The sequence below is a fragment of the Hyla sarda genome, chromosome 9, assembly GCF_029499605.1.
Source record: "Hyla sarda isolate aHylSar1 chromosome 9, aHylSar1.hap1, whole genome shotgun sequence".
Taxonomy (NCBI): domain Eukaryota; kingdom Metazoa; phylum Chordata; class Amphibia; order Anura; family Hylidae; genus Hyla; species Hyla sarda.
The window spans coordinates 15503978-15530941 of record NC_079197.1 but is presented as its reverse complement, the minus strand read 5'-3'; the positions used below and the strand labels follow the sequence as shown (position 1 = coordinate 15530941).

At 45.1% G+C, this 26964-nt stretch overlaps 2 protein-coding genes across 5 annotated transcripts in view; one reads left to right on the top strand and one right to left on the bottom strand.

Annotated features, from left to right (window-relative positions):
• Nucleotides 1–605: 605 nt before the first annotated feature.
• On the bottom strand, nt 606–19350 carry LOC130290312 (neurofilament medium polypeptide-like). Of its 2 annotated transcripts, none has more exons than XM_056537751.1 (6): nt 19097–19350; nt 9790–9828; nt 7306–7356; nt 4862–4961; nt 4031–4152; nt 606–1606 (listed from the first exon to the last, which is right to left on the bottom strand). In XM_056537751.1, the coding sequence occupies exons 1-6, from the start codon at nt 19242–19244 to the stop codon at nt 966–968; spliced, it is 1101 nt and encodes a 366-aa protein (XP_056393726.1). In that variant the 5' UTR covers nt 19245–19350; the 3' UTR covers nt 606–965. The 2 variants fall into 2 exon arrangements, with proteins under 2 accessions (XP_056393726.1, XP_056393727.1); XM_056537752.1 differs by lacking the exon at nt 19097–19350 and adding an exon at nt 18347–18384.
• PTRH1 (peptidyl-tRNA hydrolase 1 homolog) overlaps nt 18551–26964 on the top strand; it is a 15675-nt gene continuing 7261 nt past the window's right edge. Inside the window, exons 1-3 of one of the 3 annotated variants that reach the window (XM_056537756.1) lie at nt 18551–18599; nt 22052–22271; nt 26397–26496. In XM_056537756.1, coding sequence (XP_056393731.1) covers nt 22076–22271; nt 26397–26496 — 296 coding nt within the window. In that variant the 5' untranslated portion in view covers nt 18551–18599; nt 22052–22075. Of the gene's footprint in view, nt 18600–19121; nt 19235–21589; nt 21727–22051; nt 22272–26396; nt 26497–26964 lie in introns of those variants that run through there. The other 2 variants (XM_056537755.1, XM_056537754.1) reach the window with 2 other exon arrangements.

Genomic DNA, 26964 nt, shown 5'->3' with positions numbered 1-26964 from the left:
CAGTCTACGGAATGTCCGCACAGAGATTTTCCGCGCGGACATTCCGTCGTGTGAACATAGCCTAAGAGTGATTGGAAGAAGGACCAACCCCTATGAATAAGAGGTGGATTGAAATTTCTAATATTTTTTATTTTATATATTTTTTAATTGCCTGCCAGGTTATCAATCATGTATTTTGTCCCCATCTGATTTGGTTGCCCTTTGTGTTGATCAAAATTCTGACTAAAATTAAATATTTTATTTTTTAAACAATTTTGCTCTAGTTTTTTTTGTTCTTTCATAGATGACTGTGACCTATCTACAGGTATTAGCTTTCCTATATGTTCAGATCAGGACCCTTCCTTATGTGGATTTGTACACACAATGGAACTTCCATCGTAGCCGAGTCCTATTGCGTTCAAAGGGATCCTGTTGCACCATGAACACTGTGTAATTTCCACGGCAAAAAGATCGGATGCAGAAGTCAAGATTCCGGCCTCCCTGAAAGAATTGACATTTCAATTCTTTCTGGCGGAATACGCTCGGAAATGCATTGCTGTCTATGGAAATGGTGCATTATCGAGCGGTCCTAGTGCCGGCATGTTCTGCCTGACGTCCGCTATTTGCGAAATGTCTGCCTGTGTTTTTTGGAGTGATATTTGGCAGATATCCTGCCATGTGAACATTGCTTTAGCCAGAACTAATGCCAGGAGTGTCTTACTTTGGCGCACCCATCATGTTCCTGCATTACACAGACAACCCATTCATTTTAGTGTCAAGAATTGTAATGCTTAGTTTCCCCTGTTGGGGGCACTGAAGTGGAGTAGAACACTTTCTGTTGGGTTCCCCTACAGCAGTGGTCTCCAAACTGTGGCCCTCCAGCTGTTGCTAAACTACAACTCCCAGCAATCCCGGGGTCCATGATACATAAAGAAGGCACACATGGACACCATAGACAACCTTAGGAAGGGATCCATTGTGGTAATTTATTTCTTTTTTTGGGGTTTGGGACTTTTCTGTTTCTTCGTTTTTTTCATAGGTTTGGCCACTTTGGGCTCCTTTTTGGTCTTATTTACCGCCGGTTTAACCTTTTTCACACTTTTCTCCGTGGGTTTTTCCACTGTTTTCTTCCCAAGGGTTTTCATGGTCTTTCCCACTGGTTTCCTGTCTTCCAGTTTTTGGTCTTTCTTCACCGGATCAGTTTTTTTTTCTTTCTTCACTGGATCTGGTTTTTGGTCTTTCTTCACTGGATCTGGTTTTTTGTCTTCCAGTTTTTGGTCTTTCTTCACTGGATCTGGTTTCTTTCCCTTTCCTCCCTTCTCTGTTACATTTGTTATTTGGGGGTCTGCGCCGTGGACTTGGCTGTCACCTTCAGGTTCTTCTTCTCTGGTTGTTTTTCTTTTCGTCCTGGGTGGTACCATGGGCAATCCTCCGGGTGACTGTGGAATAAGCTTCTTGTGTACCTCCTCCTGGTCTCCTTCAGTTTCCTCTTCGGCTGCCTCCTCCTCCTCGGCCGCCTCCTCCTCCTCGGCCACCTCCTCCTCCTTGGCCTCTTCCTCCTCCACCACAACCTCCTCCTTTTTTCTTCTCCCCATCTTGCTTTGGAAAAGTTTTTTCATAAAAGAAGCTGAGACACAAAGTGGTTGGTATTAGACGCTGTTATTTGTGACACCATCCTGGGATATAATAGTCCAGTGTTTCCCAACCAGGGTGCCTCCATAAGTTGCAAAACTACAACCCCCAGCATGCCCGGACAGCCTTCTCTGTCTGGGCATGCTGGGAGTTGTAGTTTTGCAACAGCTGGAGGACCCCTGGGTGGGAAATACTGATATAGTTTGTTTGTGGAACACTCTACCGCTCTCTTGTGTGACCCTATGATTGTGGATTAGGTGAGTTTTTCTGCATAGAAAATAAGAGACCTGTGCACTATACTATCTGGGCAGCATAGGGTTAGCTCAGCAACTGCACTGCTTGGAATGCAATGGGTCTCTCCATGCCCAGTGTCAAATCGGGCAGTAGTGTATCGATGGGAATACAATAAGGATGACCTATTATTTTTCTCTACATTTCAGGAACCAGAACTGGACAGCAGTACACACACAGTTACTTCATTTCCCTTACTTATCTGGGCAAACAAAGCATATACACCTCTTTGCTTAACCATGATGATTTGCATACGGTCACTCTTGTCCACGCCTATCCACCATCTTAGAGCCCCCTTCATAGCGCACAGCTATAACTCATTCTCTACATTTCCTGGGGTGGAATCTGACTTGGGTTGTTTGCCAGTAGTGTACACATAGTTACTTTCTTTCCCTTACTTCTCTGGGCAATCAAAGCAATATACTTCTCTCTGCTAAAACATGATTATTTGTGCACTGTTACCCCTGTCCACCACCTGAGAGCCCACTTCAGGGGCGGAACCTGAGCTGGGCTGTTTGTCAGTAATACACACAGAGATATATCAAAATCGAAAAGTCAACCAGTTGTCCATAGCAACCAATCAGATGGCTTCTTTCAGTTTTAAAATGACCTCCAAAAAAATCAATAAAAGCAATCGATTGCTATGGGCAACTGGTCAACTTTTCCTCTACACCGGTTTTAATAAATCTCTCACACATTTACTACCTTTTCCCTTTCTTTGGGCAATCAAAGCATATTCTCCTCTGCTTCACATTGACATAGTGCTGGTAAAAGTAAAGGGGTACTCCGGTGGAAAACTTTTTTTTTTTTTTTTTATCAACTGGTGCCAGAAAGTTAAACAGATTTGTAAACTACTTTCTATTAAAAATCTTAATCCTTCCAGTACTTTTTAGGGGCTGTATACTAAAGCGAAATCCAAAAAGAAATGCATTTCCTGTGATGTCCTCACCACAGTGCTCTCTGCTGTCCATTTTAGGAACTGGAGAAAATCCCCATAGCAAACATATGCTTCTCTAGACAGTTCCTAAAATGGACAGCAGAGGTCAGCAGAGAGCACTGTGGTCAGGACATCACAGGAAATGCATTTCTTTTTGGATTTCTCTTTAGTATACAGCCCCTGAAAAGTATTGGAAGAATTAAGATTTTTTAAATAGAAGTGATTTACAAATCTGTTGTAATCCACGGGTGTACCCCTTTTTTTTCAGGCTGCATTGTTCTGGGGGATAATTTGCACACCATGCTACTGTGGATGAGATGTGGAGGGAGAAGGAATTACTGATACACTGGGTTTGCAAGGTGCTATGAGAACAGAAAGGAAATACACTGCAACAGTACAGCAAGGAAGGGGTTACACTAAGCACTGAACTGCTGCTACTGCTGCTGAAAAGCTAAAGGTAGGGTGAGATCACACTGCAAAGCTTTTGAATAATCTCTTTTTCAATCTGCTATATGAGCATAAAGAAAATATACTACAGCAACACAGTAAGGAAGGGTTTATACTAAGCACGGAACTGCTGCTAAAAAGCTAATTGTGTGTGTATGTGGGGGGGGGGGGGGGGGGGGGAAGAGAAATACAAAGCTTCTTGATCATCTCTTACCTCCCAAAAAAACTCACTGCAGCTGTCCCTTGTGTAAATACTAGTGTAACTACTGCTGTATGTCCCCAGTGCTGCAGTGAAATCTCCCCCTACCTTTTAGCAGCAGGAGTGTTTGCAATACAAGCAATACTAGTTTTTGGAGGGGATGGAGAGAACAATGCCCACCCGTTCTGGGAGAACTGTAAATTAGAGATCTAAAAAAAAAAATAATAATCTGCCAAAAAATACCATATATGTTATATGATGGACAGCAATAGTGCTGCTCCTTATGTACACTTGCAGGGCCATGCATTCTGAAAAGTCACCTGAAATGACAGGTACACTTAAAATATCTTTGCTTCTTTCTTGCAAAAACAGCACCACTCCTGTCCACAGGTTGTTTGTTTTTGCAGCTCGGCTGCATTGAAGTTTGTGACTGAGCTACAGTACTACACACAACCTGTGGACAGAAGTGGTGCTGTTTATACAAAAAAAAAAGCTGAATTTTTCTAATACTGGACAACCCCTTTAAGATATATGTGTCTTAATACCTGGATTGGATATACTCTTTAGTGAGAAACCCTTCTCTATGTCTTCCAGCTGGGGTTGAAAGCATCGTCTTCCTGTTAACAGATCATTCGTAATCTCTAGAAATTCTTCGTGATGTTTGCAGCTGTAATGTAAAATATCATATACAAAACATGACCAATGATAAGTTCCATCCCTCCCACTACAAGTCCCAGGATCTCTTGTTTGTAAGTATGAGTCCACTTTTCTCCCTCCCACACATCAGACACCCCACCCATTACAGCACAGCACAGCGGAGCTACAGCCGCATGGAAAATTATCTTCCACCCCACCCAGTGGTCACTCCACCCATTGAAGCACAGACAGGCTCCCTTTCAACACCTGACTAGTGATGTTATGTCTCGGGCCGCACTACAAACTGGGAAAAGCCTGAGACAACACTTGTTTTGTATACTACAAAAATTTACAACGGGGCAAAGATCACATAAGATTTGTGAGACCAGCTGTCAAACACAGGTATAGAGACAGTGATAAAGAGGACATAGGCTGGACTTACCTGGGGTCTTGCCATGTTGGGGACTGCCCCCTGGTCACCTGAGCCTCATTTACATATTAACATAAAGCCGTTTATCTCGGTTCTGGAAAGAACTATGGAGATCCTGACGACTAGCCCTATCAAGTCATTACCATATTTACACCCATGTTTGTCTACTGACAGGCAGGGGCGAAGCCAGAAGATAAATGTAGATTCACGTTCCAGAGTTTGCATGCTGGGAGTTGTAGTTCTGCAACAGCTGGAGGCAGGGTGATTGGGAAACACATTTATTTATTACAAGGCACTGCTTATAACTTACTAGGTGCAACAGAAGCAAAACAATCCGATTCCTAAAGCTGTGACTATGAAGAACGATCCAGCTACAACAACTTTCGCCAGAGTTGGACGTCCTGGGATCACTGTTCAGGAAAAAAATAAATAAATAAAATGGGTTAAATGGGTACTCCGCCCCTAGACGTCTTAACATCTTATCCCCTTTGCAAAGGATAGGGGATAAGATGTCTGATCACGGGGGTCCCACCACCGGGGACCCCAGCACTCTCGGCTGCGGCACCCAAGACATCCGGTGCACAGAGCAAACTTTGCATTACTGGGGGGCGGAGGCTTGTGATGTCACGGCAACGCCCCACTTGTGATGTCACGTCCACACCCCACTTGTGATGTCACAACCGTGCCCCTCAATGCAAATCTATGGGAGGGGCCGTGATGGCCCCTCCCATAGACTTGCATTGAGGGGGTGTGGCCGTGATGTCACGAACCTCCGGCGCTGCACCCGAAGCTCTAAACCAACGCCAGGTGCAGCAGGGAGATGGTGGGGGTCCGCAGCGGTGGGAACCCCGCGATCAGACATCTTATCCCCTATCCTTTTGATAGGGGATAACATGTCTAGGGGCGGAGTAGATGGAAACATGGAGGTAAAAGACCACAAATACCATTATTACAGTCAATATCCACCATATATCATTAGTTACAAACACAGTCGCCCATTTTGGAGGCCATGGTGAGCTGCCTACGCTTTATTCTTCTTCACAATCACATCTTGGGCCCAGTGGAAAATGTGTACAAAATGTTCCCCAACTATACTACTTATAATGGTGTCTCCTTATGTGGCAGGATCTGCGTACCATCGGGGCCACACTGCCTCTTTTTGTAGTGATACAATTTGATCTATTGAGCTGGAGCTGCATCCAAAGCAATAAACTGCTTATACGTAAAGGGTTGTCTGGATAAGATGATCATTTTAAAACTCAGTCAGGGGGGATATGAGGATATGGCAAGGGGAGAAGAGGTCAGGATATAAAGACGAGATATAAGAACGAGCTATAAGGGTGAGTTATAAACACGAGGACAGGATATGAGGACGGGATATAAAGATGAGATATGAGGTCAAGATATGAGGACGGATGTGAGGACAGGATGTTAGGACGAGATATGTGGACGGGATATAAAGACAAGATATGAGTTTGGAGTATGAGGACGGTATATGAGGATTAAAATGAGGTATGAGGTCAGGATATGAGGACGGGATGTGAGGACAAGATATGTGGATGAGATGTGAGAACGTGATATGAGGTCATGATGTGAGGACGTGATATGAGGTTGAGATATGAGGACGGGATATGAGGTCAGGATGTGAGGACGGGATGCGAGGATGAGATATGAGGTCGAGATATAAAGACATGATATGAGGATAGAATATAAGATTGTGATATGAGGATGAGATATGAAGCTGAGATATAAGGACAAGTTATAAAGACGAGATGTAAGAATGGCATATGAGGACGGTATATGAGGATTAAAATGAGGTATGAGGGCGGATTGTGAGGACGTGATATAAGGACAGAATATAGGATTGTGATATGAGGACGAGATATAAGGACAGAATATAGGATTGTGATATGAGGACGAGATATAAGGACAGAATATAGGATTGTGATATGAGGACGAGATATAAGGACAGGTTATAGAGACGAGATGTAAGAATGGCATATGAGGTCAGGATATGAGAACGAGATATGAGTTTGGGGTATGAGGACGGGATATGAGGATTAAGATGAGGTATAAGGACAGGATATGAGGACATGAAGACAGGATATGAGGATGGAATATAAAGATGAGATATGCGGTTGTGATATGAGAACAAGATATGAAGAGGAGATATAAGGATAAGATAGAAGTCCGGGATATAAAGACGAGTTATAGGGCGGGATATAAGGATGGGATATAAGATAGAGATATAAAGACGAGATATGAGGATGAATGTCATTGTTGCTTTTCCTCTACCAGAAGGTTCAGGTAGGAAGACCGGGCAACACCAAGTCCTTACACAGTGAATCATATATTGCAGTGTAGCCCTAACCAAAGAGATCAGTTGACAAAGGCCACCTGGCCGAAACGCGTCCTGCTAGTCGCTACATTATCTTGCATATGGATTAATAAAACCATTATGATTCAGCATATCTAGTGAGTGCCGGGATTTCTTCTACCTATCATTTGTACCTTTGGTCCACGTGCACCACCTCCTAGACAAGTGCCGACTCTCTACTACTTTTGTTTAGCCCTAACCAAAGACTGCAACCTCTGCGTACCAATAGTCGTGCCCCTGTGTCCATTTGTCTTGTCATCCCATCTCAGGCCTGCTTGGACTAGACACACAAACTCCTTCCCATGTCTATTTATTCCAATAGAAAGAGCCGTAAAGCGGCAGCACTGCACTACATAAAGACGGAAAATGTCCTGTACCTGAATTCCAGCATCTTTTCACCAGATGGTGATGGGACATTACTGTAGATCCTTTAAAAAAAATACAGAAACATGAATGGATTTTCAAGGCTTGTACAGTGTTAGAAAAAAACATGGCTTCTTCTTCTTCCGGAAATAGCGCCGCCCCTCTCCACAGGTTGTGCGCGGTATTGCAGCTCAACTCCATTAGGGGTTCCTTCACACGTACATAACCCACTGTGGGAAATCCATTGACTTCCAAGGGTGCGTAACCAATGTGCAGATTTTCTGCAGATCCATTGAAATCAATGGTGCCAAAATCTGTAAATTATGTGCTGCAGTACTACATACAACCTGCAAACAAGTGCAGCGCTGTTTCAGAAAGCATCCTTGGTTTTTCTTCCTATCCTGTAACAGTAGTATTTTCCAACCAGTACACCAGCAGTTGGCTGTCCGGGCATGCTGGGAGTTGTAGTTTTGCAACAGCTGGCAGCACACTGGTTGAAAAACACTGCTGTTACAACCTAAAAAGGAATACATGACTTGAAGAGATCAATGCACTTACCCTGTCATACACTTACCCTGATATACACTTACCCTGTCATACACTTACCCTGTCATATACTTACCCTGATATACACTTACCCTGATATACACTTACCCTGTCATACACTTACCCTGTCATACACTTACCCTGATATACACTTACCCTGATATACACTTACCCTGTCATACACTTACCCTGTCATACACTTACCCTGATATACACTTACCCTGTCATACACTTACCCTGTCATACACTTACCCTGATATACACTTACCCTGATATACACTTACCCTGTCATACACTTACCCTGATATACACTTACCCTGTCATACACTTACCCTGTCATATACTTACCCTGATATACACTTACCCTGGTATGCACCATGGAGCGCTCCTCTTTGTCGTTTTTGTAATACACTTACCCAGTCATACACTTACCCAGTCATACACTTACCCTGGTATGCGCTAACTCTGTAATACACTTATCTTGGAATACAAGTATCCTGGCATGCACATACCCTTGCATACACTAACTCTGTCATACACTTACCCTGGCATACACTTACACTAGTATACACTAACTCTGTCATACACTTACCCTGGCATACACTTACACTGGTATACACTAACTCTGGCATACACTCACACTGGTATACACTAACGCTGTCATACACTAACGCTGTCATACACTTACACTGGTATACACTAACGCTGTCATACACTTACCCTGGCATAAACTTACCCTGGCATACACTTACACTGGTATACACTAACGCTGTCATACACTTACCCTGGCATACACTTACCCTGGCATACACTTACACTGGTATACACTAACTCTGTCATACATTTACCCTGGCATACACTTACCCTGGTATACACTAACGCTGTCATACACTTACCCTGGTATACACTAACTCTGTCATACACTTACCCTGGCATACACTTACCCTGGCATACACTTACACTGGTATACACTAACTCTGTCATACACTTACCCTGGCATACACTTACCCTGGCATACACTTACACTGGTATACACTAACGCTGTCATACACTTACCCTGGCATAGACTTACACTGGTATACACTAACGCTGTCATACACTTACCCTGGCATAGACTTACACTGGTATACACTAACGCTGTCATACACTTACCCTGGCATAGACTTACACTGGTATACACTAACGCTGTCATACACTTACCTTGGAATACAAGTATCCTGGCATGCACATACCCTTGCATACACTAACTCTGTCATACACTTACCCTGGCATACACTTATACTGGTATACACTAACGCTGTCATACACTTACCCTGGCATACACTTATACTGGTATACACTAACGCTGTCATACACTTACCCTGGCATACACTTACCCTGGCATACACTTACACTGGTATACACTAACACTGTCATACACTTACCCTGGCATAGACTTACACTGGTATACACTAACGCTGTCATACACTTACACTGGTATACACTAACTCTGTCATACACTTACCCTGGCATAGACTTACACTGGTATACACTAACGCTGTCATACACTTACCCTGGCATAGACTTACACTGGTATACACTAACGCTGTCATACACTTACCTTGGAATACAAGTATCCTGGCATGCACATACCCTTGCATACACTAACTCTGTCATACACTTACCCTGGCATACACTTATACTGGTATACACTAACGCTGTCATACACTTACCCTGGCATACACTTATACTGGTATACACTAACGCTGTCATACACTTACCCTGGCATACACTTACACTGGTATACACTAACGCTGTCATACACTTACCTTGGAATACAAGTATCTTGGCATGCACATACCCTTGCATACACTAACTCTGTCATACACTTACCCTGGCATAGACTTACCTTGGCATACACTAACTCTAGCATACATATACCCTGGCAAACACTTACCTTGGCATACACTTACCATTTATTTGATATGTAGGTTGATGATCCTCATATTTATCTGAAAATAAGAATACATTGTAAATATCAAGTGTGTGCAGCATTACCTAGACATTCTGGATCATTTCTAGGTCTAATGACCTGATCCACCAGATCGTATGTTAGTACTGATTCATTCAACATCAACTTTTTTACCAAGCAGGTGTATCTGTGTAACATAGCAAAAGTTTTTTTTGGGTAGGGGTGGCTGCACGTTCCTCTCCCCGCTTTGTGTCTATGAGGCCTGTATGGCCCCATAGACTTACATTATGGCCCCATAGACTTACATTATGGCCCCATAGACTTACATTATGGCCCCATAGACTTACATTATGGCCCCATAGACTTACATTATGAGTCCTTCCCGGTCACGTGACACACAATCGGGAGAGAACATGCTAAGCACAGACTTCTCACTTCTCCTAAGGGTTCCTCAGGGGGGCACAAAGGCACCTCTGCCCAATAAGAAAACACCAGTATTATACAGTACATATATATATATATATATATATATATAAAGTGAATAAATCACAATGGAGGAGCACTGTGTGCAATGAGGATTCCTGATCTGTGTGGGTGCACAGCTCCAGCACCAGACCCGGGTCCCAAAAAGCAATTTCCAAGAAAAGGCGGGCGCTTTAGAAAGTCTCTATTGGGGAGCCGAAACGTTGCGTGTATCACAGATGTGTGAATAAACACCTACTTATTTCACTTTAAATTGGAGTGCCGCTTCTGACTTTTCTTGTATATGTATATATATATATATATATATGTGTGTGTGTGTGATTCTTTCACCTAAACTAGTGTTTGTTACAGTGTGTCACCCCAGTAGTAAGGAGATTACCTGAGGATGGGGTTTGTTACAGTGTGTCACCCCAGTAGTAAGGTGATTACATGAGGAGGAGGTTTGTTACAGTGTGTCACCCCAGTAGTAAGAAGATTACATGAGAAGGAGGTTTGTTACAGTGTGTCACCCCAGTAGTAAGGTGATTACATGAGGAGGAGGTTTGTTACAGTGTGTCACCCCAATAGTAAGGAGATTACATGAGGAGGGGGTTTGTTACAGTGTGTCACCCCAGCAGTAAGGAGATTACATGAGGAGGAGGTTTGTTAAAGTGTGTCACCCCAATAGTAAGGAGATTACATGAGGAGGGGGTTTGTTACAGTGTGTCACCCCAGTAGTAATGAGATTACATGAGGAGGAGGTTTATTACAGTGTGTCACCCCATTAGTAAGGTGATTACATGAGGAGGAGGTTTGTTACAGTGTGTCACCCCAGTAGTAAGGAGATTACCTGAGGATGGGGTTTGTTACAGTGTGTCACCCCAGTAGTAAGGTGATTACATGAGGAGGAGGTTTGTTACAGTGTGTCACCCCAGTAGTAAGAAGATTACATGAGAAGGAGGTTTGTTACAGTGTGTCACCCCAGTAGTAAGGTGATTACATGAGGAGGAGGTTTGTTACAGTGTGTCACCCCAATAGTAAGGAGATTACATGAGGAGGGGGTTTGTTACAGTGTGTCACCCCAGCAGTAAGGAGATTACATGAGGAGGAGGTTTGTTAAAGTGTGTCACCCCAATAGTAAGGAGATTACATGAGGAGGGGGTTTGTTACAGTGTGTCACCCCAGTAGTAATGAGATTACATGAGGAGGAGGTTTATTACAGTGTGTCACCCCATTAGTAAGGTGATTACATGAGGAGGAGGTTTGTTACAGTGTGTCACCCCAGTAGTAAGGAGATTACCTGAGGATGGGGTTTGTTACAGTGTGTCACCCCAGTAGTAAGGTGATTACATGAGGAGGAGGTTTGTTACAGTGTGTCACCCCAGTAGTAAGAAGATTACATGAGAAGGAGGTTTGTTACAGTGTGTCACCCCAGTAGTAAGGTGATTACATGAGGAGGAGGTTTGTTACAGTGTGTCACCCCAATAGTAAGGAGATTACATGAGGAGGGGGTTTGTTACAGTGTGTCACCCCAGCAGTAAGGAGATTACATGAGGAGGAGGTTTGTTAAAGTGTGTCACCCCAATAGTAAGGAGATTACATGAGGAGGGGGTTTGTTACAGTGTGTCACCCCAGTAGTAATGAGATTACATGAGGAGGAGGTTTATTACAGTGTGTCACCCCAGTAGTAAGGTGATTACATGAGGAGGAGGTTTGTTACAGTGTGTCACCCCATTAGTAAGGTGAGTACATGAGGAGGAGGTTTGTTACAGTGTGTCACCCCAGTAGTAAGGAGATTACATGAAGAGGTTTGTTACAGTGTGTCACCCCAGTAGTAAGGAGATTACATGAGGAGGAGGTTTGTTACAGTGTGTCACCCCAGTAGTAAGGAGATTACATGAGGAGGAGGTTTGTTACAGTGTGTCACCCCAGTAGTAAGGAGATTACATGAGGAGGAGGTTTGTAACAGTGTATCACCCCAGTAGTAAGGAGATTACATGAGGAGGGGGTTTGTTACAGTGTGTCACCCCAGTGACTGGGATTATGTATTAAATGGGAGAACACTTGGGACGACTGACATGGAAAAGGACTTTGGCGTCTTAGTTAATAGTAAATTTAGCTGTAGTGACCAGTGTCGGGCAGCTGCTGCCAAGGCAAATAAAATCATGGGGGGCATAGATGCCCACGACAAGGAAATAATTCTACCGCTGTATAAATCACTAGTCAGACCACACATGGAATACTGTGTACAGTACTGGTCAGACCACACATAGAATACTGTGTACAGTACTGGTCAGACCACACATAGAATACTGTGTACAGTACTGGTCAGACCACACATAGAATACTGTGTACAGTACTGGTCAGACCACACATAGAATACTGTGTACAGTACTGGTCAGACCACACATGGAATACTGTATACAGTACTGGTCAGACCACACATAGAATACTGTATACAGTACTAGTCAGACCACACATAGAATACTGTGTACAGTACTGGTCAGACCACACATAGGATACTGTATACAGTACTGGTCAGACCACACATAGAATACTGTGTACAGTACTGGTCAGACCACACATAGAATACTGTGTACAGTACTGGTCAGACCACACATAGAATACTGTGTACAGTACTGGTCAGATCACACATAGAATACTGTGTACAGTACTGGTCAGACCACACATAGAATACTGTGTACAGTACTGGTCAGATCACACATAGAATACTGTGTACAGTACTGGTCAGACCACACATAGAATACTGTGTACAGTACTGGTCAGACCACACATAGAATGCTGTGTACAGTACTGGTCAGACCACACATAGAATACTGTGTACAGTGCTGGTCAGACCACACATAGAATACTGTGTACAGTACTGGTCAGGCCACACATGGAATACTGTGTACAGTACTGGTCAGACCACACATAGAATACTGTGTACAGTGCTGGTCAGACCACACATAGAATACTGTGTACAGTGCTGGTCAGACCACACATAGAATACTGTATACAGTACTGGTCAGACCACACATAGAATACTGTGTACAGTGCTGTCAGACCACACATAGAATACTGTGTACAGTGCTGGTCAGACCACACATAGAATACTGTGTACAGTACTGGTCAGACCACACATAGAATACTGTGTACAGTACTGGTCAGACCACACATAGAATACTGTGTACAGTACTGGTCAGACCACACATGGAATACTGTGTACAGTACTGGTCAGACCACACATGGAATACTGTGTACAGTACTGGTCAGACCACACATAGAATACTGTGTACAGTACTGGTCAGACCACACATAGAATACTGTGTACAGTACTGGTCAGACCACACATAGAATACTGTGTACAGTACTGGTCAGACCACACATAGAATACTGTGTACAGTAATGGGCACCAGTGTACAAGAAAGATATAGTGGAGCTGGAGAGGGTTCAAAGACGGGCAACCAGGGTAATACGGGGAATGGGAGGACTACAGTACCCAGAAACATTATCAGAATTAGGCTGCGTTCACACGGCCGTCTAGACCCTTCTGGTTCTTCTCCCGTCAAAAATAAAAACGGATTTAAAAAAAAGGACAATAACGGATGAAAATAGATGTTATCTGTTTGTATCCGTTATTGTTCAGTTAATAAACAAAAAAAAAATTTTCTTCTGAGCATGCTCAAAGGTAAAAACGGATCAAAAAACGGATTGAAAAAACGGATGCAAACGGATGACATTAAAGGCTGATCCGTTTTCCATAGACTTAATTTACTGTATCCGTCTTTTTGACAGGAGAAAAATACTGCTTGCACCGTCTTTTCTCTCGTAAAAACGGAAATCAGCGCAGACGGGTGCAAATGCATGTGAAAGGATTGTTAAAAAACAATCCCATTGACATCAATGGGATTATTTTACAACCGTTTGTAATCCGTTTACAAGCAGCAACAATGGAATCTAAACAGGGGAAAAAACGGGGACAGACGGCCGTGTAAAAAAGACGGCTTAGGGGAGACCTAATAACTATGTATAAATATATCAGGGGACAGTACAGAGATCTCTCCATGACCTATTTATACCCAGGACTGTATCTATAACAAGGGGGCATCATCTACGTCTAGAGGAAAGAAGGTTTCTACACCAGCACAGACGGGGTTCTTTACTGTAAGAGCAGTGAGACTGTGGAATTCTCTCCTGGAGGAGGTGTCATGTTGAACTCTGTAAAAGAATATAAAAGGGGTCTGGATGCATTTTTGGAGAATAATAACATCGCTGGTTATGTATACTAGATTTATAGGGACAGAACGTTGATCCAGGGATTTATTCTGATGCCATATTTGGAGTAGGGAAGGAATTTTTACCTCTAGTATGAGGGTTTTTTGCCTCCTCTGGATCAACTCAGTAGGGACTCTTTAGGTTATAGGTTGAACTTGATGGACTCTGGTCTTTTTTGAACCTTATGAACTATGTTACTATGTGACGCTGCGGCCGACACACCTCCTGCACAGGAGAGCCATGGCAGAGCCAAGGTCTTCATACCGGAGATCGCGGGGGGTCCCATTATTCGGGCCCCCGCGATCAGACACTTACCCCCTATCCTGTGGATAGGGGATAAGTGTTTTTTGCCTCATATTTCCTTTAATCCTTGAATTCCAGTGTTTCATCCAGTCCCATTGCCTCAGGTGTTTAACACCCAGCCCTGACCAATGGAGACGCCTTTAGCGTAAGATCAGACACAGCTCATCTGCAGTGTATTTGATGTTGCAGATTCACTACTGGTAGTTTCAGAGCGGCTGCAGAGCTAGCTCCCTGCTGCGGCCGGGTAGCCCTTCAGGGAGCTCGCTCTGCAGTTGCTCTGTGACTACTGGCAGCGCATCCGTAGTGTCAAATATGCTGCGGATGCTCTGTGTGTGACCTTGACCTTACAGATATTAGTGATAAAATGGACTGTTCTATAGTCCTCGCTGGTACCAGAGCAGTGCTGTAATAGAGGCCACCTCTGCAAAAAGTCAGACCTTGAACTGTCTCCCCTCATGGGTCTTCCCTCATCACCTGTGATAATATTGAGAAGTGGAAGAATTTAGGATCCACAGCACCTCAGCTATGAAGTTGGGACCACGTAAAGTTACAGATTGGGGTCACCGAGTGCTGAGGAGCATTGTGTATAAGATTCACCAACATTCAATAACTGCAGAGACCAAACCACTGTGCCCACACTGTGACGAGATATGAGGACGAGATATAAGGACGGGATATGAGGTCGGGATATGAGGGACTGCATATGAGGTCGGGATATGAGGACGGGGGATGAGGACGGGTTAAGAGGATGGGATATGAGGACGGATATGAGGATGAGATATAAGGACGGGATTTGAGGATGGGATATGAGGTCGGGATATGAGGGACTGCATATGAGGTTGGGATATGAGGACGGGATATGAGGACGGATATGAGGATGAGATATAAGGACGGGATTTGAGGATGGGATATGAGGTCGGGATATGAGGGACTGCATATGAGGTTGGGATATGAGGACGGGATATGAGGACGGATATGAGGATGAGATATAAGGACGGGATTTGAGGATGGGATATGAGGTCGGGATATGAGGGACTGCATATGAGGATGGGATATGAGGACGGGTTAAGAGGACGGGATATGAGGACAGGATATGAGGATGAGATATGAGGATGAGATATGAGGAGGGGTTATGAGGACGGGTTAAGAGGACGGGATATGAGGACTGCATATGAGGTTGGGATATGAGGACGGGATATGAGGACGGATATGAGGATAGGATATGAGGGACTGCATATGAGGACAGAAATGAGGACGGATATGAGGATAGGTTATGAGGACAGGATCCACCATCTGAAGATGATCTTGTTGCTCTTATCCGTGAGATCCGCTCTCTTGTATCTCTCACTGCCTCCTTGATCGACTCTGTGCCTTTATTTCTCTGTGTGGGAGCCATAGGATCATTTTACTGATAGTCAGCTTCCTCGAATGTGTTTCTTTTCTATTCTCTTGCCTCTTTCCTTTCCCTCTCCTCTACTTATTCTGTTGAATGTCCTTCCATGTGTTTGTCTATCTTACTCCTGTTTTTCGTGTACCTCTTCAATTGTGTAGGTGGGCACTTCCCCTAGTTTTTTGTGACTTCCCTGAATCCCCCCTCCTTTACCTAGCTATGTCCTTGTTTCAGGTGTTCATGACTAGGTCCTGACCGGATCTGGTTGGGTGGGGATGTGGATCATGGGCTGGTGATGCATATTTGCTGTTTAATGCTTACCATATTGTCTGTTCTTCCCTTTTGACCCTTGGGTCCTATGTGAAATTGTCTTAATGTTTTCCCTTCTTGTATTATCAAAACTCTTTAATAAAAACTTACATTTGAAAAAAGCATATGAGGACGGGATATGAGGTCAGGATATGAGGACGGGATATGAGGACGGGATATGAGGACAGGATATGAGGATGGGATATGAGGTCAGGACATGAGGACGGGATATGAGGTCAGGATATGAGGACGGGATATGAGGTCAGGATATGAGGATGGGATATGAGGACGGGATATGAGGTCAGGATATGAGGATGGGACATGAGGTCAGGATATGAGGACGGGATATGAGGTCAGGATATGAGGATGGGATATGAGGACGGGATATGAGGTCAGGATATGAGGACGGGATATGAGGTCGGGATATGATGACGGGATATGAGGACGGTATATGAGGACGGGATATGAGGTCAGGATATGAGGACGGGATATGAGGTCAGGATATGAGGATGGGACATGAGGACGGGACATGAGGTCGGGACATGAGGACGAGATATGAGGTCAGGATATGAGGACGGGATATGAGGACGGGATATGAGGTCAGGATATGAGGACAGGACATGAGGATGGGATATGAGGATGGCATATGAGGACGGGACATGAGGTCAGGATATGAGGATGGGACATGAGGACGGGACATGAGGTCGGGACATGAGGACGAGATATGAGGATGGGATATGAGGTCAGGATATGAGGACGGGACATGAGGATGGGATATAAGGACGGGACATGAGGTCAGGATATGAGGATGGGATATGAGGACGGGATATGAGGTCAGGATATGAGGTCAGGATATGAGGATGGGATAGGAGGATGGGACATAAGGACGGTACATGAGGACAGGACATGAGGACGGGATATGAGGATGGGATATGAGGATGGGACATAAGGACGGGACATGAGGACGGGACATGAGGACGGGATATGAGGATGGGATATGAGGATGGGATATGAGGTCGGGACATGAGGACGAGATATGAGGATGAGATATGAGGATGACCACGTAAAGTTACAGATTGGGGTCACCAAGTACTGAGGAGCATAGTGTATAAAAGTCACCAACATTCTGCTGACTCAATAACTTCAGAGACCAAACCACTGTGCCCATCGGGAGCTTCATGGTATGGGTTTCCATGGCCGAGCAGCTACATGCCAACCTTACATCACCAGGCACAATGCCAGCTGTCAGATGGAGGGGTGTAAAGCCACCACCTCTGGACTTTGGAGCAGAGGAGACCTGTTCTGTGAAGTGGCGGATCAAACTTCAATGTTTGGCGTCTAATGGACCAGTCTGGATTTGGTGAATGCCAGGAGAAGGTTACCCGCCTGACTGTATTGTGGCAGCTGTAGTGTTTGGTGAAGGGATAAAACTTTGGAGCATTCCCTTAGTTCCAGTGAAGGGAAATGTTAATGCTTCAACCCTAAGACATTGTGAACAATTGTGGCCTTCACCTTTGTGGGAACAGTTTGGGTTCGTCCCTTTTCTGTCCCCCCATGACCGTGCCCCAGTGCCCACAGCAAGGTCCATAAAGACATGGATGGAGGGGGGGGGGGGTGAGTCTGGGGCGGAAGAACGTGACCTGCACTGAGCTCGGCCCTCAACCCATCCAACACCTCCCCGTAAACCAGAATGGAGGTTGTGTTCACTTTCTCTCCTCTATCACCAGTGTGTGACCTCAAATGCTCAAAAATTCCCAAAAATGTTGTAGATGTAATGTGGAGGGGGCCAACACTTTTCTCCACAGGCTATGCTCACACATAGGATAGGATATATAGGGGGAGAATTATCAAAACCCGTCCAGAGGAAAAGTTGCTGAGTTGTCCATAGCAACCAATCAGATCGCTTCTTTCATTTTTGAAATGGCCTCTGAAAAATGAAAGCAACTATCTGATTGGTTGCTAGGGGCAACCCAGCAACTTTTCCTCTGGACGGGTTTTGATAAATCTCCCTCATCGGCTGCAGATGATATTTTATCTGTTGCCCATAGCGACCAGTCAGAGCCCAGTCGGTAAATAGGTGGTGTCCGTAAATGCCCCAGCTGTGGGTAGATTTACCAAAACTCTCCTTGTTGCCCATAGCAACCAATCACTATTTTTCCCCACAGTAGTTTGAGCTGTGAGGTGATTGGTTGCTATGGGCAACAATGACATGTATCTAGGGGATCTTGAGCTGTGGTCTACAAATGGTGGTCGTAAAGATATTGCAAAACGACAACTCCCAGCATGCCCGGACAGCCGTTGGCTGTCCGGGCATGCTGGGAATTGTCGTTTTGCTATATCATTGGGCGGGCCGAGCATGCTGGGAGTTGTTGTCCACAGTTTGACGACCACAGCTCTAGAGGTTCCATGACTAAAATAAAGAGGTGCTTGAGGCTTGATGGCGCCCCCCGGCTCCCACCATCAGGCACTTGCACCGACACTCTCGTTGTTGTACCCGACACATGTTGGGGGCACCGGGGCACAGTGTTGATGCTATCGGGGCTTTACTTGATGTCTATTCCTTTACCTATTGTTCTGTTCCCTGCAGTTATATAGACTCTGAGGAAGATCAGGATGATAGTAAATCTGACCCCAAAGTTGTTCATTTCCTGTCTGTTCCTCCTGTGTAACCTGTCGTCATGGTGACCAGAGCAAGAGTAGAAAGGTGACATCATCCGGACACCACGCTGCCTATGGCCCACTGTATATATGCTTTGTTATTTTTATCCCTTATGGATGTGTCCTGTCTTATATTGTGTCATCCTTGCGCTCTAAGGCCGTGTTCACAGTGTGAGATGAAATTACAGATGTATTTTTTACATTTGACATTTTTTTAATTAAACGGTCGTCAGTGAAAAAAAATGCTGTAAAGATGTGAAAAAACCTGCAGCAATTTGGATAACAGTTGTGCTCACTTTGTGGATGGAAGGTCCCGTCTGCTGATTAGTGTCCCTTGTCTTTCCTGTGTCACAGTCATTAGTGTCCCCTCATCTCTCCCTGTGTTACAGTCATCAGTGTCCCCTCGTCTTTCCTGTGTCACAGTCATTAGTGTCCCCTCATCTCTCCCTGTGTTACAGTCATCAGTGTCCCCCTCATCTCTCCCTGTGTCACAGTCATTAGTGTCCCCTCATCTCTCCCTGTGTTGCAGTCATCAGTGTCCCCCTCATCTCTCCCTGTGTTACAGTCATTAGTGTCCCCATATCTCTCCTGTGTTACAGTCATTAGTGTCCCCACATCTTTCCTGTGTCACAGTCATTAAAGTCCCCACATCTCTGCTGTGTTACAGTCATTAGTGTCCCCTCATCTCTGTGTCACAGTCATTAGTGTCCCCTCATCTCTCCTGTGTCACAGTCATTAGTGTCCCCTCATCTCTCCTGTGTCACAGTCATTAGTGTTCCCTCATCTCTCCTGTGTCACAGTCATTAGTGTCCCCTCATCTCTCCTGTGTCACACTAATTAGTGTCCCCTCATCTCTTCCTGTGTCACAGTCATTAGAGTCCCCTCATCTCTGCTGTGTTACAGTCATTAGTGTCCCCTCATCTCTCCTGTGTCACAGTCATTAGTGCCCCCTCATCTCTCCTGTGTCACAGTCATTAGTGTCCCCTAATCTCTCCTGTGTCACAGTCATTAGTGTCCCCTCATCTCTCCTGTGTCACAGTCATTAGTGTCCCCTCATCTCTCCTGTGTCACAGTCATTAGTGTCCCCTCATCTCTACCTGTGTCACAGTCATTATTGTCCCCTCATCTCTCCCTGTGTCACATTCATTAGTGTCCCCTCATCAATCCTGTGTCACAGTCATTAGTGTCCCCTCATCTCTCCCTGTGTCAGTCATTAGTGTCCCCTCATCTCTCCCTGTGTCACAGTCATTAGTGTCCCCTCATCTCTCCCTGTGTCACAGTCATTAGTGTCCCCTCATCAATCCTGTGTCACAGTCATGCTCCGCTCACTACTCTCATGTCTCATATCTATCTATCTATCTCATATCTTTCTGTCTCATATCTATCTCATAACTATCTTTCTATCTATCTCATATCTATCTATCTCATAACTATGTATTTATCTATCTCATATCTATCTATCTATCTCATATCTATCTATCTAATATCTATCTATCTCATAACTATCTATCTATCTATCTCATAACTATCTTTCTATCTATCTCATAACTATGTATTTATCTATCTCATATCTATCTTCTATCTCATATCTATCTATCTATCTATCTCATATCTATCTATCTCATATCTATCTATCTCATATCTATCTATCTATCTATCTCATATCTATCTATCTATCTCATATCTATCTATCTATCTATCTCATATCTATCTATCTCATAACTATGTATTTATCTATCTCATATCTATCTATCTCATATCTATCTATCTCATAACTATCTTTCTATCTATCTATCTCATATCTATCTCATAACTATCTTTCTATCTATCTCATAACTATGTATTTATCTATCTCATATCTATCTTCTATCTCATATCTATCTATCTATCTCATATCTATGTATCTATCTCATATCTATCTATCTCATATCTATCTATCTATCTATCTATCTCATATCTATCTATCTATCTATCTATCTCATATCTATCTATCTCATATCTATCTATCTCATATCTATCTATCTATCTATCTCATATCTATCTCATATCTATCTATCTCATATCTATCTATACATCTCATATCTATCTCATATCTATCTATCTCATATCTATCTATCTCATATCTATCTATCTATCTATCTATCTCATATCTATCTATCTCATAACTATGTATTTATCTATCTCATATCTATCTATCTATCTATCTATCTATCTCATATCTATCTCATATCTATCTATCTCATATCTATTGTAATCTCCCTCCCTCTATTTTAGTCATGTCAGATCTTAGTTCCCCTTTCCTCCTGACACTACGGTATTCTCTACACCACTCTTCCCTCTATGCCTCTGCATACACCGATCACATGACAACGCGTCATCAGAGATTGCCAGTCACGTGATTCGGAAGTTCTCAGCTGATCGCCGCCATGTTGGTAGAGGACCATGCTGCAGTCAGTGAGAGCCGTGTGCTGTCTCCGCGGGGGTCGGTGTATGAGTCAGACAGCCGGTGGAGTTCCCACTAGGGGGCAGCACTTCATGGTGAACAGATTAGTTTTTGTAGTGTGAACTATGACTTACAATGTCCAAACGTCTCGGCCATATTTGTATGGGAAGGCGCCCCCTGTGTGATTGTCAGGAAGCACGTGTATGAGTCTTTATCAGTGTTTCCCAACCAGGGTGCCTCCAGCTGTTGCAAAACTACAACTACCAGCATGCCCGGACAGCCTTCGGCTCTCCGGCCATGCTGGGAGTTAAAGTTTTGCAACAGCTGGAGGCACCCTGGTTGGGAAACACTGTTTTAGGCAGTTCCATGTAATATCCTTGTGAGATTTGGCGTATAACTATTATTCTTTATTCTGTATAGGTGGTTGGGCTCGGCAATCATGGCATGGCTGGCACCAGGCACAGTGTGGGCATGACCGCCATTAACCAGCTGGCGCGAAGGCTGAATGTCGCTGATCAGTGGAAGACAGACAGACGGATAGGAGCGGATCTCGTCACAGCCCAGCTGGATGGCGCCAATCTCATCTTAATAAAACCGCGCCACTTTATGAACGTTAATGGGACGAGTGTGTCCAGTGCAGGTGAGCAGGGTGTCACAGCTGGCATTTATCGGGTACTGGTGACAGTATGAGTAGGGCATCTAAAATATAATGTCCTAACAGCATGCAGCAATGTCTCTATAACAGCCGGCCTCTAATAGTGCCCCCAGGACACATTCAGCCTGCAACAGCACCCCCATAACACAGTCAGCCTGCCACAGCGCCCCCATAACACAGTCAGCCTGCCACAGCGCCCCCATAACACAGTCAGCCTGCAACAGTGCCCCCATAACACAGTCAGCCTGCAACAGTGCCCCTATAAGTCAGCCTGCAATAGTGCCCCCATAACAGTCAGCCTGCAACAGTGCCCCCATAACAGTCAGCCTGCAACAGTGCCCCTATAAGTCAGCCTGCAACAGTGCCCCATAACAAAGTCAGCCTGCAACAGCACCCCCATAACACAGTCAGCCTGCAACAGTGCCCCATAACAAAGTCAGCCTGCAACAGCACCCCCATAACACAGTCAGCCTGCCACAGCGCCCCCATAACACAGTCAGCCTGCAACAGTGCCCCCATAACACAGTCAGCCTGCAACAGTGCCCCTATAAGTCAGCCTGCAATAGTGCCCCCATAACAGTCAGCCTGCAACAGTGCCCCTATAAGTCAGCCTGCAACAGTGCCCCATAACAAAGTCAGCCTGCGACACTGCCTCCATAACAAAGCCAGCCTGCGACACTGTCCCCATAACAAAGCCAGCCTGCGACACTGTCCCCATAACAAAGTCAGCCTGCGACACTGTCCCCATAACAAAGTCAGCCTGCGACACTGTCCCCATAACAAAGTCAGCCTGCGACACTGTCCCCATAACAAAGTCAGCCTGCGACATTGTCCCATAACAGATCCAGACTGCAACAGTACCCCCATAATACAGTCAGACTGCAACAGTACCCCCATAATACAGTCAGACTGCAACAGTACCCCCCATAATACAGTCAGACTGCAACAGTACCCCCATAATACAGTCAGACTGCAACAGTACCCCCATAACACAGTCAGCCTGCAACAGCACCCCCATAACACAGTCAGCCTGCAACAGTGCCCCCATAACACAGTCAGCCTGCAACAGCACCCCCATAACACATTCAGCCTGCAACAGCACCCCCATAACACAGTCAGCCTGCAACAGTGCCCCCATAACACAGTCAGCCTGCAACAGCACCCCCATAACACATTCAGCCTGCAACAGCACCCCCATAACACAGTCAGCCTGCAACAGTGCCCCCATAACACAGTCAGCCTGCAACAGTGCCCCCATAACACAGTCAGCCTGCAACAGTGCCCCCATAACACAGTCAGCCTGCAACAGGGCCCCCATAACACAGTCAGCCTGCAACAGGGCCCCCATAACAGTCAACCTGCAACAGTGCCCCCATAACACAGTCAGCCTGCAACAGTGCCCCCATAACACAGTCAGCCTGCAACAGTGCCCCCATAACACAGTCAGCCTGCCACAGTGCCCCCATAACACAGTCAGCCTGCCACAGTGCCCCCATAACACAGTCAACCTGCCACAGTGCCCCCATAACAGTCAACCTGCAACAGTGCCCCATAACACAGTCAGCCTGCAACAGTGCCCCCATAACACAGTCAGCCTGCAACAGTGCCCCCATAACACAGTCAGCCTGCAACAGTGCCCCCATAACACAGTCAGCCTGCAACAGTGCCCCCATAACACAGTCAGCCTGCAACAGTGCCCCTATAAGTCAGCCTGCAATAGTGCCCCATAACAAAGTCAGCCTGCGACACTGCCCCCATAACAAAGCCAGCCTGCGACACTGTCCCCATAACAAAGTCAGCCTGCGACATTGCCCCATAACAGATCCAGACTGCAACAGTACCCCCATAATACAGTCAGACTGCAACAGTACCCCCATAATACAGTCAGACTGCAACAGTACCCCCCATAATACAGTCAGCCTGCAACAGTACCCCCCATAATACAGTCAGCCTGCGACACTGCCCCATAACAGTCAGCCTGTGACACCGTCCCCATAATATAGTCAGACTGCAACAATACCCCCATAATACAGTCAGACTGCAACAGTACCCCCATAATACAGTCAGACTGCAACAGTACCCCCCATAATACAGTCAGACTGCAACAGTACCCCCCATAATACAGTCAGACTGCAACAATACCCCCATAATACAGTCAGACTGCAACAGTACCCCCATAATACAGTCAGACTGCAACAGTACCCCCCATAATACAGTCAGACTGCAACAGTACCCCCCATAATACAGTCAGCCTGTGACACCGTCCCCATAATACAGTCAGCCTGCGACACTGCCCCATAACAGTCAGCCTGTGACACCGTCCCCATAATACAGTCAGACTGCAACAGTACCCCCATAATACAGTCAGACTGCAACAGTACCCCCATAATACAGTCAGACTACAACAATACCCCCATAATACAGTCAGACTGCAACAGTACCCCCATAATACAGTCAGACTACAACAGTACCCCCATAATACAGTCAGACTACAACAGTGCTCCCATAATACAGTCAGACTACAACAGTGCTCCCATAATACAGTCAGACTACAGCAGTGCTCCCATAATACAGTCAGACTACAACAGTGCTCCCATAATACAGTCAGACTACAACAGTACCCCCATAATACAGTCAGACTGCAACAGTACCCCCATAATACAGTCAGACTGCAACAGTACCCCCATAATACAGTCAGACTGCAACAGTGCTCCCATAACAGTCAGACTGCAACAGTGCCCCCATAATACAGTCAGACTACAACAGTGCTCCCATAATACAGTCAGACTGCAACAGTACCCCCATAATACAGTCAGACTACAACAGTACCCCCATAATACAGTCAGACTACAACAGTGCTCCCATAATACAGTCAGACTACAACAGTACCCCCATAATACAGTCAGACTGCAACAGTACCCCCATAATACAGTCAAACTACAACAGTACCCCCATAATACAGTCAGACTACAACAGTACCCTCATAATACAGTCAGACTACAACAGTGCTCCCATAATACAGTCAGACTACAACAGTGCTCCCATAATACAGTCAGACTACAACAGTGCCCCCATAATACAGTCAGACTGCAACAGTACCCCCATAATACAGTCAGACTGCAACAGTACCCCCATAATACAGTCAGACTACAACAGTACCCCCATAATACAGTCAGACTACAACAGTGCTCCCATAATACAGTCAGACTACAACAGTGCTCCCATAATACAGTCAGACTACAACAGTGCTCCCATAACAGTCAGACTGCAACAGTGCCCCCATAATACAGTCAGACTACAACAGTGCTCCCATAATACAGTCAGACTGCAACAGTGCCCCCATAATACAGTCAGACTACAACAGTGCCCCCATAATACAGTCAGACTGCAACAGTACCCCCATAATACAGTCAAACTACAACAGTACCCCCATAATACAGTCAGACTACAACAGTGCTCCCATAATACAGTCAGACTACAACAGTGCCCCCATAACAGATCCAGCCTGCAAAAGTCAGACTGCAGCTCTAGGAAGAGTCCTGGTTGTTTCTTCTCCCATGTAAGAATTATGGAGGCCACTGAGCTCTTGGGAACTTTTGGTGCAGCAGAAATGTTTCTGTCCCCTTCTCTAGATCTGTGCCTCCACACAACCCTGTCTCTGAGCTCTGCAGACAGTTTTTTGCCCCTCATGATTTGGTTTTTGCTCTGATATACATAGTCACCTGTGAGACCTTATTATACACAGGGCGTTGTTTTCCCAAATCCTGTCCAATCAGCTGAATTTACCACATGTGACCCCAACCAAGGTGGAGAAACATCTCTGAGATGATCAGGAGAAATGGGAGGAGCCAAATCTAAATACCAAGTGTCATAGGAAAAGGGTCTGAATACTTATGTGCGTGAACATTTTTTGGTATTTCCTAATAAATTAGCAAAAAATGTTAAAGTTGTTTTTTCACTTTCTCATTATGTGGTTGTTGAGTGGAGAATGATGGGGTCAACATAACGAAATGTGAAAATGGTCTGAAGACTCCCTGAATACATTGTAGGGCGGCAAGATTTAGTATTACACTCAAACCTTCTATGGATTATTATTTATTTCTTATTCAGCTGGAAAGTTCCGCCTGACTGCGGAGAAAATCTATCTGTTACACGATGAGCTGGACAAACCTCTGGGGAAGGTGACGCTGAAACTCGGAGGAAGCGCAAGGTGAACTATACACTGAGCACTGTGCAGATGACAATATCATTCAAGCTTATGTATCACAGGATATAGGGGGCGACACTGTGCGCGGGGAGATATTATTATATATATATATATATATATATATATATACAGTGGTCCCTCAACATACGATGGTAATCCGTTCCAAATGAACCATCGTTTGTTGAAACCATCGTATGTTGAGGGATCCGTGCAATGGAAAGTATAGGACAGTGGTCTACAACCTGCGGACCTCCAGATGTTGCAAAACTACAACACCCAGCATGCCCGGACAGCCGTTGGCTGTCCGGGCATGCTGGGTGTTGTAGTTTTGCAACATCTGGAGGTCCGCAGGTTGAAGACCACTGTTAGAGGAAGTTGTACTCACCTGTCCCCGCCGCTCCGGACCGTCACCGCTGCCCTGGATGTCGCCTTCCATCGCTGCGCCGTGTCCCCGGGGTGTCCCCGACGCTC